The sequence below is a fragment of the Aythya fuligula genome, chromosome 24 (genome assembly GCF_009819795.1).
Source record: "Aythya fuligula isolate bAytFul2 chromosome 24, bAytFul2.pri, whole genome shotgun sequence".
NCBI lineage: Eukaryota > Metazoa > Chordata > Aves > Anseriformes > Anatidae > Aythya > Aythya fuligula.
In genome coordinates, this window is record NC_045582.1 from 774,601 (window position 1) to 790,696 (window position 16,096).

General features: G+C 62.0%; 1 protein-coding gene across 3 annotated transcripts in view; it reads right to left on the reverse strand.

Annotated features, from left to right (window-relative positions):
* SRCIN1 (SRC kinase signaling inhibitor 1) overlaps positions 1 to 16,096 on the reverse strand; it is a 63,486-nt gene that overhangs the window by 12,088 nt on the left and 35,302 nt on the right. For all 3 annotated transcript variants that reach the window (XM_032202887.1, XM_032202885.1, XM_032202886.1), the window contains exons 3-11: positions 14,069 to 14,092; positions 3,790 to 3,982; positions 3,476 to 3,674; positions 2,848 to 2,941; positions 1,587 to 2,416; positions 1,131 to 1,223; positions 975 to 1,018; positions 466 to 644; positions 139 to 314 (exon numbers count right to left, since the gene is read on the reverse strand). In XM_032202887.1, coding sequence (XP_032058778.1) covers positions 139 to 314; positions 466 to 644; positions 975 to 1,018; positions 1,131 to 1,223; positions 1,587 to 2,416; positions 2,848 to 2,941; positions 3,476 to 3,674; positions 3,790 to 3,982; positions 14,069 to 14,092 — 1,832 coding nt within the window. The remainder of the gene's footprint in view (positions 1 to 138; positions 315 to 465; positions 645 to 974; positions 1,019 to 1,130; positions 1,224 to 1,586; positions 2,417 to 2,847; positions 2,942 to 3,475; positions 3,675 to 3,789; positions 3,983 to 14,068; positions 14,093 to 16,096) is intronic.

Below are 16,096 nucleotides of genomic sequence, written 5' to 3' on the forward strand. Positions count from 1 at the left end.
CCTCCCTCCCACGTTGGGCACACGGTCAGGGATGGGGCTGGCACCACGCGGTGCCTCTGTTTTACACCAGCAGAGGATGCAGCCCGGGGTGTGTGTGGGGTGGGATCAGGGCACCAGGACACCCCCCCGCGTGCTCACTTCAGCTGCTGGGTGATGAGCTCCTCCTCGTTGAGGTACCGGAGCCGTTCCTCTTCCACCAGGCTGCGCTGGCGCTGCAGGGGGTCCTCGTGCTTGCGCATGGTGTCGGTCACCCGCACGCTGATCTCCGTCTCCGTCCTCCGCAGCATCGTCTTCACCGTCTCCTGGTTCTGCAGCTGGTTGGGGGGCGAGGGAAGGGGTCAGGCTGCTGCCTGGGCAAGCTGCCCCGCAAGAAGGTGGCCAGGAAAGGGGGGATTTTTGCGCTCCTAGACTGGAGCCTCCCGGACAGAGCTGGGCAGGGTGGGGGGGCCCCCTCCATGTACCCACCTGCAGCTTCTTGAGCTGCTGCAGCTGGTTGCGGAGGTCGCTGGCGTTCTGCTGCAGGTCGTGGAGGTGCAGCTGCATGTGCAGGCGGGTGATGGCCGTGGGCTGCCCCGCTGGCGTGCTGGTGGCAGAGGGCGGCGGGGGCGCGGGCACCGGGGTCCCCATGCCGCTGCGGCTGGTGGCTGCAGGGGGCAAGCAGCAGCTGCTGAGGGAAGGCACCACCCGGTCCCAGCGGGGTTTTACTGGGAAACCCTCTCCTTCCCCACTCTGTTCCAGTCCAGCACTGCCCCTGCCTGGCCTCCAAAGCTGCCATCAGCTCTGTCCCCACGCTGGCACCAAGGTGAGCCCAGATCGGAGCTGCCCCCTGGCAGGATGGGACCCCCCTGCCCCCCGGGTTCTGGCATGGGATGGGGCTGCAGCGGCACAGCTCCTGGGGCCAGGGACCCTTGGCAGCCCCGGGACACTGGGGGCACTACGGGGGGGTGGCTCTGCAGCTCCCCCCTGCCACTTACACGCTGACGGGGGGGTCCCACCATTGGTGGCTTCTGTCTTCTCACTGCAATGAAAGAGAGGAGGGGGTGAGCACGGATCAGGCACCTCCGCCCTCTCCAGCACTTTGACTGGCGGAAGCCCCCCCCGGGTCCATGCCTGCCCCCCCTGCCCCTTACCTGGGGGTCTCCGCCTCGGAGCCGCGGAGCAGCGCGCTCTGCACCAGCCCGGTGAGGCTGGCGATCTGCTTCTCCATCGCCTCCATCCGCTCCCTGGGAGGGAGGCAGGGGGTGAGGAGGGGGCACGGCACCGCGGACCCCCCGATGGCACGGCTTGTCCTGGCCTCACCCGCGCTCACCCACCCGGTGCTGGGGTCCGTGCAGGTCCCGGGGGGGCACAGGGAGCACAGTGCAGCCGTCACCTGCTGTACCCAACCCCTTTGTTCCCTCCCGCTGCCCCACATGTGGCTCCCCCAGCCCCGCACAGCTCGGTGCTCATTGCCCACCCCAGTGCTTCTACTGGGATGGACTGGGACAAACTTGGCCCTGCTCCGCCTCAGCTCCCCGCCTGCATCCTGGTGACCTGCAAGCGGAGCCCCCTTTCCACGGGGATGCTCCCCCCGTGCCCTTCCTCACCTCGTCTCTGTATCCTTGGCTGGCACCGGGGAGCTGAACCCCGAGAGCGGGCGGTCACCGGGGCCGGGGAAGAGCTCGGGGGGCCCCGAGGCACTGGGGTTGCGGGGTTTGCTGACGGGGCTCTCCATGAAGACGGAGGAGCAGGAGTCCTTGCGGAAGGACTGGCGGACGGGCGAGGAGCGGCTGGGTGGCCCCGAGTAGGGGCTGTGGGGGCTCTGCCCCGGCTGCACGTCCACCAGGCGGCCGTCGGACATCTTCTGCGGGGACGAGGGGGGCATTCGGAAGCCCAGGCCGGGGCCGTACGTGTCGCTGTAGATCTGCGCGTTGGGCTTGTAGAGCCCATCCTCCAGCTCCGTCTGCAAGGCGGCCGCCGAGTAGGTGCTGAGGGAGCGAACGGAGCCCCGCTTGTAGAGCCCCCCCGAGTAGCCGAAAGGGTCCCCCATGCCGGCCAGGGACTGGGTGGAGGTGATGCTGAGCCGGCCCTCGTGCACCATGCCGTAGGGATCGGCGTACAGCCCCTCGTTCTTCACCAGCACCATGTTCTTCCCGGCCAGGTCCTCGTCCGGCTTCACGTCGCGGCGCTCCAGGATGGCGCTGGGGCTGGGCGAGACGCCCGGCGCGGGCGGCAGGTTGGAGAGGCGCTCGCCGTGGTGGACGGGGCTGCCGGCGTAGGAGGGCGGGCGGCCCCCGCTGTAGGACATGCGGGAACGGGACGGGGACGAGGACTGCAGCACGGGCGGAGGGGAGCCGGAGGCCAGGTGGGAGGCCGGGGACATGTTGTTCAGCCGGCGGGTGGGAGAGGACTCCCGGGAGGTGTAGACCATCTCCCGCTGCGGAAAGGGGCAGGGGTCGTCAGCACGGCGTCCCTGTGCCCTTTTGGGGCCCTTCCCTGTCCCAGCCCCTGCCCCATCCCAGTTCCTGCCCTGGTGTCCCCCCTCCAAGGACCAGGAGCTGCAGCTCGCCCGTCTTCACCTGGCCTTGGCAAACAGCAGCTCCCTCCTTCCCATCCCCGGGAGCAGGATGATTTATTCTGATGAATCCCCAAATTATCATGTTTATCACCCCCCTGTCAGGCCCCAAACATCCATTCTTTTAAGGCAACACTTAACAATGCCGGGACCGGGGAAGAGAAATGGCAGTCATTACTCCTTCCACAAACACAAAGCAATTACCCGGCCCTCCATCTCCATCACTTTCCTTCTTCCAGAGCCCAGCCCCGCACCCCGGGGCTCAGCCCTGCCCCGGGCACCCAGCCCCTTACCCTCAGGTCGCCGTTGGTGATGTGGGAGGCTGGGAAGGAGGCGTAGAGCGGCTCTTTCCGGTAGATTTTAATGATGCTCCTGTCCTGGATATCACTGCAAGCAGAGGCAGAGCCGTGAGCCGGCGCCCTGCGAGCACCGGCAGCCTCCCGGCCCCGGCACTGCACCCACGCCCCCCCTGCTGCTCGCAGACTACTAATGGCTCCGTTTTAACGCCCTCAAAGAAGCAGAAATCAATGTCAGGGATCCCCTGAGAGAAGCCAGGTCAAGGTCTGCAGCACCAGGGGCTGGTTTAGCTCAGTAGGGATGAGCAAGCGTTGCCTGCCGCGGTCCCTTTTGAAGGTGTTCACCCCCCACCAGCCCTTTGTTTCCTCCCCCATTTTCAAGGAAATCCTTCCCCGTTGCAAGAGCCTTTCCATCCTTGCTGGAAAGGGACACACCGGACTACGACCGCAGGCAGTGAAGCTGCCGACATCAGCTTGCCTCCGAGATGGATGAAAAATGCAAACTGATGTGCTCAGCACCCCGTGCCAGGAGCGAGCGAGGAGGGTTTGTGCAAGGAGGAAGGCTGGGGGGCTGCTGCTCCCTGCCTGGGTTCCTGAGCTCCCCCCGTGTGTGTGTGCCCCTCACCGGACATCCTCCAGCTCGTAGAAGACGTTGCGAGACTCGTCCTTGATGAGGATGGCAGTGTTGGGGGACTTCAGCATCCCCATGGTGAGCTTCTGGGGGAACATGTGGACGATGAGGGCGTGCAGGGTGTCCATGCTGCTGATCTCGTGGGTGATGTGGACGCGCCTCGTCTCGTCCCCAAACTGCAGGAACAGGACCCCTGGAAGCAGAGCACCCCGATGCCATGCTGGTGACTTGCCACGGGCAGGATTTGTGCCCCAGGTGCCTCCCCCAGCCCCGGGGCAGCTCGTCCCCGACCCCCGCAGTGCCGGTACCTGGCGAGCGCAGCTTGGTCTGGCTGGTGGAGCGGGACAGGGGCAGGCTCTGCCGGAACCGATTCATCCTGTTGAAGCCCAGGGGCAGCTCCGCTTCCGACATGGTTTCCAGCGATTCGGCCGAGGCGAAGGAGAGCTTGGCTTGGTCGGCCAGGCCAGGCTGGGAACCCTGAGAGTGCCGGGAGCTCCTGGTCTGCAAGGGGACAGCGGGGAGGTGAGGGGAGCGGGGTGCCCGGCCCCGTGCCCCTCCGCTCCCCAGGAGCCTCATGCAGGATGCTGGTGAGGCTGAGCCATATCTGGGGGTGCTCAGCCCCCTCCCAGTTGGACCCACGGGCACAGCACCGGGCTCAGCATCCCCTCCACCTGCTGCACCCAGGCGTGCCCCTCGGTGCCTGCAGCCCCCTGCCCATGTTTCCCACTTGAGGCTCGCAGCACTCCGCGTCCCGAAGCCTCCCAGCGCCATCCCAGGCGCCTTCGAGTTCCTCCAGCAGCAACCCACTCGAAATAAAAGCAGCGATCGCTGGCTGGCAGCGGAGCCAGGGCTTGCATGCGAGCACTGGAATAACCTTAGCAATTACAGGAGGTTACACATCCATTACGCCAATGAACCAGCTCCCGGGAAACATAAATGCCTGGCTTATTCTGGAAGCAAAGCAGCGGCAAGGTTTATGGCTGCCTGAGCCGGGGGAAAGTAATGGGTTTGGGTTTACAGCAGTGAAAATTTAATATGCCAGGAGTCCAATTTCACATGGCCAAGCATATATCCCTGCATGAAATTCAGGCTACAGACATGGGCTTTCTGCACAAATGTCCTTACGTCCTGTATGGGGGCTCTGTGCATGTGGACAGGATGGTGCCTGCCAGGTGGAGGTCAGCACACTGACACCCAGTGACACCCAGTGGCACCCAGTGGCACCCAGTGACCCTCCCGGAATGGCAGCGGCCACGGCTGGAGCTGCTCCTGCCCCTTCCAGGCTCGGGATGAAGTGGGGGGCAATTTATGGGGTGGCCCCCACAGCAGGCAGAAGGGGACTTTGCGCAGGACAAACTCACTGAGCAGCGGTGCCAGGGCACAGCCGTGCCCAGGGGCTGCATCCACCCCGTCCACAGCTGAGCCAGGGGTCGGACAGGCAGACAGACGGACGGACGGATGGACGGACAGACAGACACTGTGTGAGCAGGTCCAGGTCCCGCAGGTGCCCACCCACACAGCGGAGCACACGCTGCCTGTCAGCGCCCGGGCTGCAGGCCCTGATTTTCCAGACACACGTTGAACGTGGGCAAATCAAACAGAGAGAACAAACAGCTCCCGGGGTGTGGAAAAGGCGGCGTGGAAGGGACAACAGCTCTATTTTAAGACCAAAAAGAAAAATCAATATGAAATGATAACAGCCATCACCGTCATTTAAATCAGACATTAATTGGAGGATTTAATTAATCCTGTGGGGCGGGGTTTTCCAGGACGTGAAATGTTCTCGCTGCAGCTAATTGCTGGAAAATTGACTGCTTAGTTTTGCTGTTGTTGTCTCAGCGCGGGGCTCGCAGGCAGCGCAGATGCTGAAATTCTTCCATCGGGGGGGATCCCAGGTCGGATCCCACCCCCGGCCAGCGCCCTGCCCCCGGTACGTGTTCGGTCTGGAGAAAAGAATCATTAAAAAATGGATTTCATCCGGGGGGGGGTCTCTGTCTCTCCTTCCCCGAAGCACGGCTGGGATGGCCGTCACCACGTCGCATCGCTGTTGCTATGGGTTGCGGTGTGCGCATCCCAGCTCAGCACCCGAACGCACGGCACGCAGCGGGGCCGCGGGCTGGGGTGGGCTGGGGTGGGCTGGGGACAGCTGCCCCTGCACTGTCCCTGCTCCTGGCCCCAATGAGCCCGGACCCTGCCTGCCCTCTGCCTCCACCCCGGGGCTTCAGCCGGCCTCGAGTAATTAAGCCGCTCGGATGGAGCTAATTATGGCATCCTCAAAAAAAAAAAAAGAAAAAAGAAAAAAAAGAGAAGAAGGAGGAAAAAATCCCAGCAAGATGAAAATTAATGGATTTTTGGCCCGGAAGGGACCGCTCTGCTCGTTAGGCTGATGCTCAGCCTGGCATGCAGAGGGACCAGCAGCAGCGCTGAGCCCTGGGGAAGCAGCAGCCGAAGGGATGCGCCCGGGCAGCGCAGCCCCAGCAGGGGCAGGATCGGTGCCTGCATCGATCCCCAGGGTGTAAGAGGGGCTGAGCAGCCCCCAGTGCTGCGGGGGGGTCTCTGCCCTTTCTTGACAGTGGCTTTTCCAGCCACAAGGGCTGGCGGGGGGCACCTACGGGGTCGGGGCACCCGCAGAGCCCTGCAGCAGCCGGCAGAGCCCCAGGCAGGAGCCGGCAGCTCCGTCCTTGGCCTCCCGTGGACTGTTAATGAGACAACTCCGAGGGAATTGTTTTTTATTGCTCTGCCTCGCTAACGACTTATCCCGCTATCAGGTAATACACAGACAGCTCGGCCCCCACACATCCTGATGGTAAACGGGCACCCAGATCCCTGCCCCTGCTTTCCTGGAGATGCCGGGGGGGCCCAATCCTGCCTTGCTGGGTGCCAGATAAAGCCCTGGGCTGGGCAGTGCCTGGGACCTGTCTGTGGCAGCAGCTCCACTGCCAGGAGGGTACTGAGAGCCCCTCGGAGCTGCCAGGGGGAACTTTGTGCTGGGCACTACCCCGATGCCAGTGTGGAGGCTGTGTCATTGCCTCCTCCCTGCACACACAGCTCGGGCTCCACGGCCATCTGCCAGGGCCTGTGCTCAGGTGCTGGAGCTGAGCTCTCATTCCCATGCACGACAAAAACCAAACACCAGCCCTCACACGACTCCAGAAGGGAAATCTCTTCCTCCGTCTGGCCCAGCGCGTGTCACGCCCTGCAGCTGAGGAGCGAGATATCAGCGGCTGCGGCAGCCGAGGAGAGGAACATCCTCCTCCCTCTGAGCACCCTTCACCCCCGGGCCTTATCTCCCTGCCTGCTGCACAGCGCGGCCCCACGGCTGAGCAGCCGGGCTGGGAAAGGATTGATGCTGGTGGCAGCTGGGGAAGGCTCTGGGGGTGCAGGATAAATCCTGGGTGCAGCCACGCTCTGCACGGAGGCAACCTCAAGACCCCCAGCCTGGGAGCAAAGGCGCTCGGCCCCCTCCCGCTCCGTTATGCTCCACTGCCCAAGCTCAGAGCCCCGGTGCAGAGCTCAGCACCCTGCAGCTTCCAAAGAGCCGATGTCCCCCACGTGCCCCCAGGCACCGAGGTTTTCACCGCGGTGTCTGAGATCCACGGCGGCAGCGAGCGGCCGGGTGGAGGGGGGAGAGCATCCCCCTCGCCGCGGTGATGCCACGCTGGGAGATGACCCATTTCTTGCTGAACGAGCATCACAGCACCGGGGTAACACAGCACCGGGGTAACACAGCACCGGGGGGACTGTGCTGTGCCCTGGTGGGAGCACGGCACAGCCCCGAGCGTGGGAAGCAGCAGCGGGTTCATGGGCAGAGCACGGAGGGGAAGCCGAGGAGTAAAAGTGCCCAGAAGCCAAACAAAGCTGCCCAAGGCCAGCAGGCAGCTGCGCCAGCCCCGCACCGAGGGAGGGAAACCCAGCAAGGGGCTCACTTTGGGGGGGGGCAGAGATGCGATGGCTGCAGGGACAGGCAGCAGGGGCAGGGAAATGCAGCCTGCCCCAAAATGAAACCTGCTCACCTGCCCTGGGGCACTTCACAGCCCCCGGGAGCCTCCTGGAAGCTAGAGCAGAGGAAATCTCCCTGGTGCAGAGGCATCAGCAAAGCATCTCCAGCCTGGGACAGTGCCAGGGGTGCTGCTTGGGTGATTTGCCCACCAAAAGCCCCTCGCAGAGCGTTTGGCTCCCCAGACCCCCAGGAAGGCAGCTCTGCCCCCCACCCGGCTCTGTGCTGCCCCGGGAGCCTTATGTAAAAGAGGTGGGATGGGGAAAGGGGGGGACTTGGGGGCCTTTGTCTTTTATCTCCCCAGAGCTAAAAAAAGGCACAATTAAGCAATTCTTTTAGCTCCTAAAACTTCCAACAATCCCTTTCCTGTCAGTGCTGAAGCAGCTTCATTATATCTGCCTGGCTAGATAAGGATGTTCCTCTCCTCCTCCTCCCGCCCCTTGTCTCCATCCCCCCCCTTCTGCCCCGCTCCCTCCCTGCCAGCTTCCAGGGAGCTGAGGTCTGAGGCTCTCCCATGGGTGCTGCAGCCACCCCGATGGTTAGGGACAGGCTTCGGTCTTGATGGAGACAGGGAGAGGGGGACTGACCTCAACCAGGACTTTTGGAAAGCAGACAGGGGGCAAAGAGGAGCAGCAGTGTGCTGGGACGGATCCTGCCTCGGGGTGGAGCAGGGCACTCTGCGGCTGTTCCCGTGCAAGCCTCAAAGCCACCCGAGCTGATCTCCCTCCTCAATTCTTCCACCCACTTGCTAGCACCAGGCAGTGAGCCTGACCCCACAGAGAGACCCCACAAGGGAGCAAAGGGTCTGTCCCAGCGGGGACAGAACCTCGCCCCTGCCCAATGTGGCTCCAGGGGCAGTTTGTACTTGCCGTTAGAAAAAGCAGCCATTTACAGCCCGTTTCTGCTGTCCCTCTGCACATCAGACTCACAGCAGCAAACAGAAAATGCCGTGTTTAGCCCACGGGAAGCAGAGCATTTGCAGCACCGAGACCAAGCAGCAAAAGGGGGGTCCCTCCGCACCCCTTGGAGATGCACCCGGGGCACAGGACTCCACACCACCCAGCTCAACCCCAGCTCCATCCCGAGCCCTCTCCCTCCCCAGAACCACCCAAACTCAGCCCCCAGACCCCAGTACAGACCTGTACCCGCAGCTGGGCAGGCTCAGCCCTCGCCGTGCTAACATCACAGGCAGCCCCCAGCCCTGGGCGCAGACCCCGGCACCTCCAGGAGAAGCCCACAGGCGGCTGCCCGAGCTGGGCTGGAGCAGGGTGGTCGTGCCGGGGGGTGGCAGCTGCCCCCAGCCCTGCCCTGGCCACGCTCCATCCTTCTGCTTTTGCAGGGATAAGGAGCTGCAAGGTGCTCAGGGCAGGCGGGCTGGGGGCTCATCGCCCTGCTGCAGGGGGACGGGGTCCTGGGCAGGTCCCACCCTGCTCCGCGTCCCCTCCGCCGGGCCACACGATTGGGATAAAAGCCCCTGAAATCCACCCTGGGCAGCTTGGGAAGCAGCTGGCACGGCGCTGGCGAGCCCAGCCCTGGGCAAAGCAAGGCAACCGGTTATTTACTGAGCACACAAAGCCCCGGCTGCAGCCCCTGGTCGGACACTGATCTGGATTAATTCCTCGTAATCCCCTTCTCGTCGGTTAATCCAGCATCTGACCGCAGCTCCCAGCTGGTGGAGTGCTGAGGTCTTGGGGTGGGCACGGGGGAGCAGCACCCCGATGGGTGCCCGCTGCTCCCAGCCTCACTGCCTCCCAGGTAAACAGGCCTCAGAAACAAAGGAATGGGGAAAAATAAAACTAAAACCAGCTGACAGCTTGTTCACTGCCCTGATCTGGGGATGTCGTTGTGTTGACACCGCAGCTGTAACCCCCCAGCAGCCCCGTTCACCGCTGCTCACACTGGGCTGCCCCACAAAAAGCAGAGCCAAAACTCTGCGATTTTATCCTTGTTTTATCCCCACACAGGGAGTGACCCCCCCGGACAGAGCAGGGCCAGGCTCAACACCCAGCCCCGGGCACGTGGGGGACAGGGAGAGGGGACGGGGACCGCGTGGGACCTGCCGGGCTGCGGCCGCTTGTCCCCGCGCTGCCAGCAAGGGTCAGCGGCAAGCAAAGCTGTTAGCAAAGCTGGGAGAAAAACAACATCTGTCCCTCCCGCAGCTCTGCGTCTGTCGTTTCCAAGGAAAATTTTAATTGAAATTTTTAACTTTTTTTTTTTTTTTTTTTAAGCCGTGGAAAGGAACAGAGGCAGGGAGGGGCGGGAGGGATTTCTGGATGTTTTGCCTGCGGCGCTCGCCCCTCTGCTTCGCCGCCTGCCTCGCCCCATCCCCATCGAAAAGTCACGGCAGCATTTTGGCCAGGTCGGCCGGCTCCCAGCTGGGGGTCAGGAAGAGCCAGCACGGGGGCAAAGCTCTAGCCCCCAGCCCAGCCATGCCTGCCTCGAAGCCAGGGGCTGGGGTTTGAAGCCTTGCAGGAGTGATCTCCGGTCCGGTGTCTGGAGATCTCCCCCGAGAGCCCCAGCTGGCACCATGCAGGAGCTTTGCTGCCACCCGAAACGGCGCTGACCCCTCGGCAGACAGGGGAAGGAAACACCAACCGAGGCGGCGCGTCGCGAACTGCTTCGTTCATTCATTCATTCCTAATGAACTCTGCTCATCCTCAATTATTGATGCTCCCGGAGACTCAGCCTGCTGGCCTCGGGAGAGGAGCAGAGCCCAGGTAACAGGACACGGCCCCCGCAGCTGCCTCCTCGCTTTGGGGCTGGCTGCAAATCCCTTCCAGCAAGCAGCCCGGCCAGGCACAGCACCCAGGGCACCGGGCATCACCTCGCCGGGCTCTCAAGTTTCCAAACAGCTCAGGGGGAGCAGCCCCCGGCTGTCCCGGTGCTGCACACATCATTTGCACTCTCCTCTTCCTCCCCGTGGTGCTGTGCCGTGTTTTGGCCAGCCAGGAGAGCCGAACCTCAGCAAAACCCCTGTGCAAGGAGAGCTTCCACGAGCCCAGCTCCTGCCCCCCGACACAGGAGCCAGGAGACGCACAACCGGGAGCAAAAGGAGCAAGAACTGGAGGAAAATGGGGCTGCAGCAGCAAAGGTGGGAGAAACGAGAGGTCCAAGGTGCAGCTTCGGGGTGCTCTGACCAGCACACCGAGGGCCATACCACGAGTCTCCGCTGACCCCCAGCCCTCTCAACCCACCTGGACCTCGCCACCGAATTAAAAGCGCACCACTCGCAGCAACAGTAATTCATCCAGCGTCTAATGCTCAACATTTTGTCAGGATTATCCCGATTAACCCAGAATTAATCCCGATCTCAATGTTAACAGGATTAGCGTTCAAATCGGATTAGTTTTTAAAGCAGACCCCTCGACTGAAGGCAGGGGCCGTCCCCACCAGATGTGCGCCGGCAGCCAGATGCGAGCGGGAGCCGGGCACGAGCTGGGATCGGGGCCCCTGCAGCAGGCACCGCCGTGACACCAGCACCCAGCACACCCCTGCCCTGCAGACACCGGTGTCACTGGGACGTGGAAGGTGCCTGGCACCAGGATGTAGTGCTTCCACGCACAAACACCCTCCTGCACCCGGACATCACCCGGGCGGCTCAGCGGAGGCCACGGGTGGCTGCCTGCCCCCTGTAACCGCGCCGCTCCCCTTCCTGCTGGCACCAGCAGCCTTCACCTGCCTGATGAATATTTAAGAGCCTGGCTCCTCTGCAGCCTCATGAATATTGACAGCTGCTGGTCGCTGCCACCCAAACACGCCTCGGTGCCGTTCCCCAGCGGCTCTGCCCCAGGGATGGGGTGGAAGCCGGGCAGCATCACCACGTCCCTGCGTTCAGCCCCAAAACTCCCAATTCCTCCCCAAAAGCTCAGGTGCTCCAAAGCAAGGCCGGGAGACGGGGGCTGAGGCCATCCCTGGGGATGAGGCTGTTGGGGCTGGGGTGGGACGTGTGGCAGGAGATGGATTTGGGGGTGAGGGTAAAGTCCTGGCTCTGCCCCAGCCAGCTCAGTACCCCCACGGACATTTACCCCAGCGATTTGTCCCTCACTTGGGTCGAGCAGGAGCCGCTTCCAATCCCCTGCTCTCCAGCAACACTGCCTCGTGTGACAGCATCTTCCAAAAATAAGCAAATTACTGCATCCCTCAGGGACACCGGGGGACTGGAAAGAAAGCCAAGCACACGGCACAGAGGGGATGAGGGAGGGAGAAGGGGACGAGCCCTTGCTCGGGGTCACAGGGCTGCACCCCAGCAGCAGGGAGGGAGCCGGTGCAGGATGCAAACCCCACGGGATGCCCCGGTTAGAGCACCAGCAGGGTGATGGCTGGGAGCTGGGACGTGGCTGAGCACCTGGCGGGGGACTCGGGGACCGGCAGCAGCGTGACAGTGGCCATGGCGAGGCTGGATCGATGGCTCCGTGCGAGCACACCGCCTGACCCAGCTGGCAGGAAGGAGCATTCGTGAGACGAGCGGGGCTGGCTCAATCTAGAAGCAAGTGCAGAAGCCCCAGGGATGCGCTGGGGCTGCCTTCGTGGGGGCACAGGGCAGGGGGACAGGAGAAGAGCACGGGCAGGAGGCTGGGGCAGGACCTGCAGACACAGCGGGGTGCACGGGACCACAGCGGCTGGGGACAGCGCAATTCCTGGACCCCTCTCCACAAAGACAGCACCAGCCGACGAGCATCTGCTCAGCTCAGCTCATCCTGAGCCCGACAAACAGCAATACCACCCCCCCAATCCCCCCAGGAATCCTCCTGCAAAGCCCATGACTGGAGAGCCCCAAATCTGCGCACCGGGTCCCTGGGCATTTGGCACTGCCCCTCCCCACAGCCCATCCCCTCCATCCCCGCAGCTCTCTGCCCGAGGGGGGGCCTGCAGCCACGAGCCCCCCGGGATGCAGGTGGCCTCGAGGAAGCCCCCAGCACCTGCCTGCCGGCATCAGCCTCGTGCACGGCTTGCCCCTGCCAAGCAATCCCCAGCTGCCTTGGGCTCATGCCCCACTTGGTAGTGGGGTCAGGCAGCTGGGGTCCCCGGGGGAGATTTAACTCCTGGTGCATTTGCAGAGCAGATAGAGCCCGGGGACACTCGCATGCAAAGTGAAAAAGCACACAGCTCTAGGACATCACCCTGCGTGCCTGCCAGCACCCAGCCACTGACACCCCTGGGGTGCCTGGAGCTCATCCCCGTTCCAATTCTTACAAAAAATGAAGAAGAAGAAAAAAAGGAAATAAAATCAAGGCTTTTGTGCCTTCCCTCCAGTCCCCGGAAATGTCACAGAGAGCATGTGGTTAAAACCAGCCAGGGAGGACTCAGACAGCTGGATATTCATGGAGCTGCTGCTTGCACGCATTTTACAGCGCAAGTACTCCAGGAATGAACACTCAGAACAAGTGCACATATTATGCATTTTATGACTACTCAGCTCTGAGCTGCCAGCCGAGGCAAGTGCCTGTTTTTTCCACAGGAAGAGCAGCCCCACCAGGGACAACATGCCAAGGTCACCCAGCAACACGCCTGGCCTTGAAGTGTTGCCACCGCATCCCCCGGCGAGGAGGAGGGAGGCAGGGACATGCGTACTTCCCCCTGCAGACAATACGGTGCCTGTCTGCAAGGTGCTGGCAGGCAGCGCCGGGCAGGACAGGCTCCCGCCGGGGTCTCCTTTGTGCTGCCGGGGAGAGGCAGCGCCGGGCGCGATGGCTCTGGCACAAGGCAGCGGGTACCAGCAAGAAGCCCTCTGCTCTGCCATCCGCAGCCTGCTGACGGGCTGGTCCCCAGCGCCAGGTGACAGGGAGGAGGATGCAGGCAGACAGGGGGACAGAGGCAGCAGCACCCCAGCCCCTTGGCACCCCCCCGTTGCTGCCCCTTCCCCTCCTGCAGGCAGCACCCGACCCTCTCCGCGGGGCTCGAAGCCATCAGTGTGCTCTGCGTGTCCTTCAACACACCATGCAAAAGCCACTCTCTGGGGCCTGGCAGTTTGTGTAGGGATCCTCCTCCCTCCCCATCACCCCACTGCCTGTGAGGTGTGGGCTGGCACCGCCAGGCACTCACAAGTCCCCCACTGCACCCCGAGCCAGGACACCGCCGAGCGCACCGGCGTTCCTCCCGCACGCAGCATCCAGCGGGACCAGATCACACACGGGTGTGTGGAGCAGCTCCCTGCCTGCCCTGCACCCCCACGGCAGCTCGGAGACACGTTCCTCTCCTCATTGAGCTTCACAGGTGGGTCCTGAGCCCATCTGGAGTGGGCTTTTTTTGTTCTTTTCCCACAGTTAAGTAAATTAGACTCCTTGTCCCTGCTGCAGTGAGATGACTCAAGAGCAGCAGGATTCGCCTGTGGGGTTTTAGTGGCCTAGGTGAGGGCAGGACACAGATTCCTCCCTTTCAGGTAACAACTTTGCTTCTGCACAACTCATCCCAAAAGCATAAAGCCCTTCTCATGAGCTTAAGCTACCGCCAAGCCGAGGACAAACTGTTTTGGCACGGGAATCCTGAGCAAAACCCCAAGCTCCCACCCCCCCGCGTAGACACAGAGATGAGGCAAGGGTGGAAAAGTGCATGCATTTCAAACAGAAGCATGAAAAATCAGAAATACTGACCTTAAAGCTCCAGTAGTTGGGTTGCTAACAAAAAATAAAACAACAAAACAAAAGAAAACAAAAAAAAAATACCATTAAGATTCTGCTTTGACTTTTGTTTTCCTTTTGAGAATTGTTGACTTTAAACTGCAACATTAAACCTGCTCTCGTTTCTGCTTAAAATCCCCTCCCGATGGGTTGCCTACGCTTCATGCTGCTAAGGGCTGCTGAAAGGGAAGTGGGATCATGCAAGCAGGCAGGAAGGGCCGGAGAGGGGCACTGAGCGCAGACGGGGGTGCAAACTAAGTGAAGCAGAAGGAAGCGGAGAGCGGGACGGCAGCCCAGGATCGCTTCTGGAGCGCGCTGCCTTGGCACGTGCTGGTCAGGCTGCTGCCCTGGGAGTCGGTACTGGAAGCCAGAACAATGTTCAGTTTTAAAGGGCTCTTCCAATCCCCCCGCTCTGCCCCTGCCACCTCCCTCTGGTGCTTCTTCGCGGCGTTTCCACCGGTGTCAAACCGATGTGCTACAGCGAGTGACAGGCGCTGGCAGCAGCCGCGGCCCAGCAAGCTGGAGAGCTCGGGAGCTTCCTCCTCCCAAGCCACCCGCTGACAACCAGCGGAGAGAGGGAACCGAAACTCCCGAGGATGCCCAGAGCTGTGGCTGCGACACCCCTGAAGGGCAGTGGGTGCGTTTGAGACCCAAACTGCTTCCCCAGAGGGGCACAAGACCCTCCGAGGACCACGCAGGGAGAGCACGGCCAGCAAGGAACGCGCGCTCCTCACTGCACTGATTTGGGGCAGTAACAGTGCTGCAGGGTGGGACACGCTCTGCACACAGCAGCACCGCGAGCACCCCGGCAGCACCACGCCGGGGCCGGTCCCACAGCACCGTGGTGACGCCAGCCCTCGCCAGCTGCAGCGCGGGGCTGTGCCGGAGCAAGCAGCGCGCTGGATCGGGTGACCACACGTGTGACCCACCTGGCTGGGTGACAACAAGTGTGAGCCACCCGGCTGGGAAGGGAACGCACTTTGATATCACTGAAGCATGCAAATTATGGGTGGGGGTGGGAGAGACACCTGCAGAGCAGCTTCTGTCCCAACTGTCTTTTATGGGGATCAAAGTTCTTGGCTTCTCTTTGCCTCCCCCGTCAAAGCCACCAATCTCCCCGCTCTTCACGGTATCTCCTTCACCACAATCACCATGGCTGCAAACCTAGCGCGCTGGGTAGAGGATGCTTTCCTTATTACTGGTTTAATACAGAGCAAGCTCCTGCACCAAGACCCCAGTCCCCAGCCCCTGCAGTGCCCTGGTGGCTGCCGAGGCACCTCCTGGAGCAGTGCTCGGGGAGCACAGAGGCAGAGCTTGGGTAGAATTTGGAGAATTATTGATCCAAGGTCTCTGACAGTTCACTACCGGGGTATCCACCCTTCCTGACAAGGTAACTGGAGGTCAACCCTACATCAACACAAACCCTCTTGTAAGGTCCCTTGTTAGACGGATCTGCAGCCTCCGAACTCCCTTATTCTGATCGACACAGGTGCATTTCCATTACTATTCCCTAAGACATGAGCAGACCCACCACAAGTTCTGCATCGAACCGACTAAAGCTGTTTTCGAAGTGATTCAAGTCAAACAAACGCAGTTTGCTCATGCGGCCAAGCCTCAAGGCACAAAGGTCTTTTCCAAGGGCACACCGTGACTCAGAGGCACAACCAGGAATAGAAGCCCAGAGCCCTGATTACCAAGCACCACGAGACAACAACCAGCAGGATCCAAGCCTATCCTGGGCACGTAATGCTATTCCAAAACACCGGGAGCTGGAGAGGAAGAAACTGCCTCGGAACACGTTTTAGTACTGGACAAAGCCACCCAGGGCATCCAGCAATGGGGCCAGCTCCCGGAGCTGCAGCCTGGGCACGGGACGGAGCCCAGCAGCGGGTTCCTGACGAACCCATCTCTGCGTCTCCTGGGGGTGAGCAGGACCGCTGGAGGGCTTGATGTGCTGCTCCTGGGTTTGGGAACATCTCCAGTGCCACAGCAGACGGATCC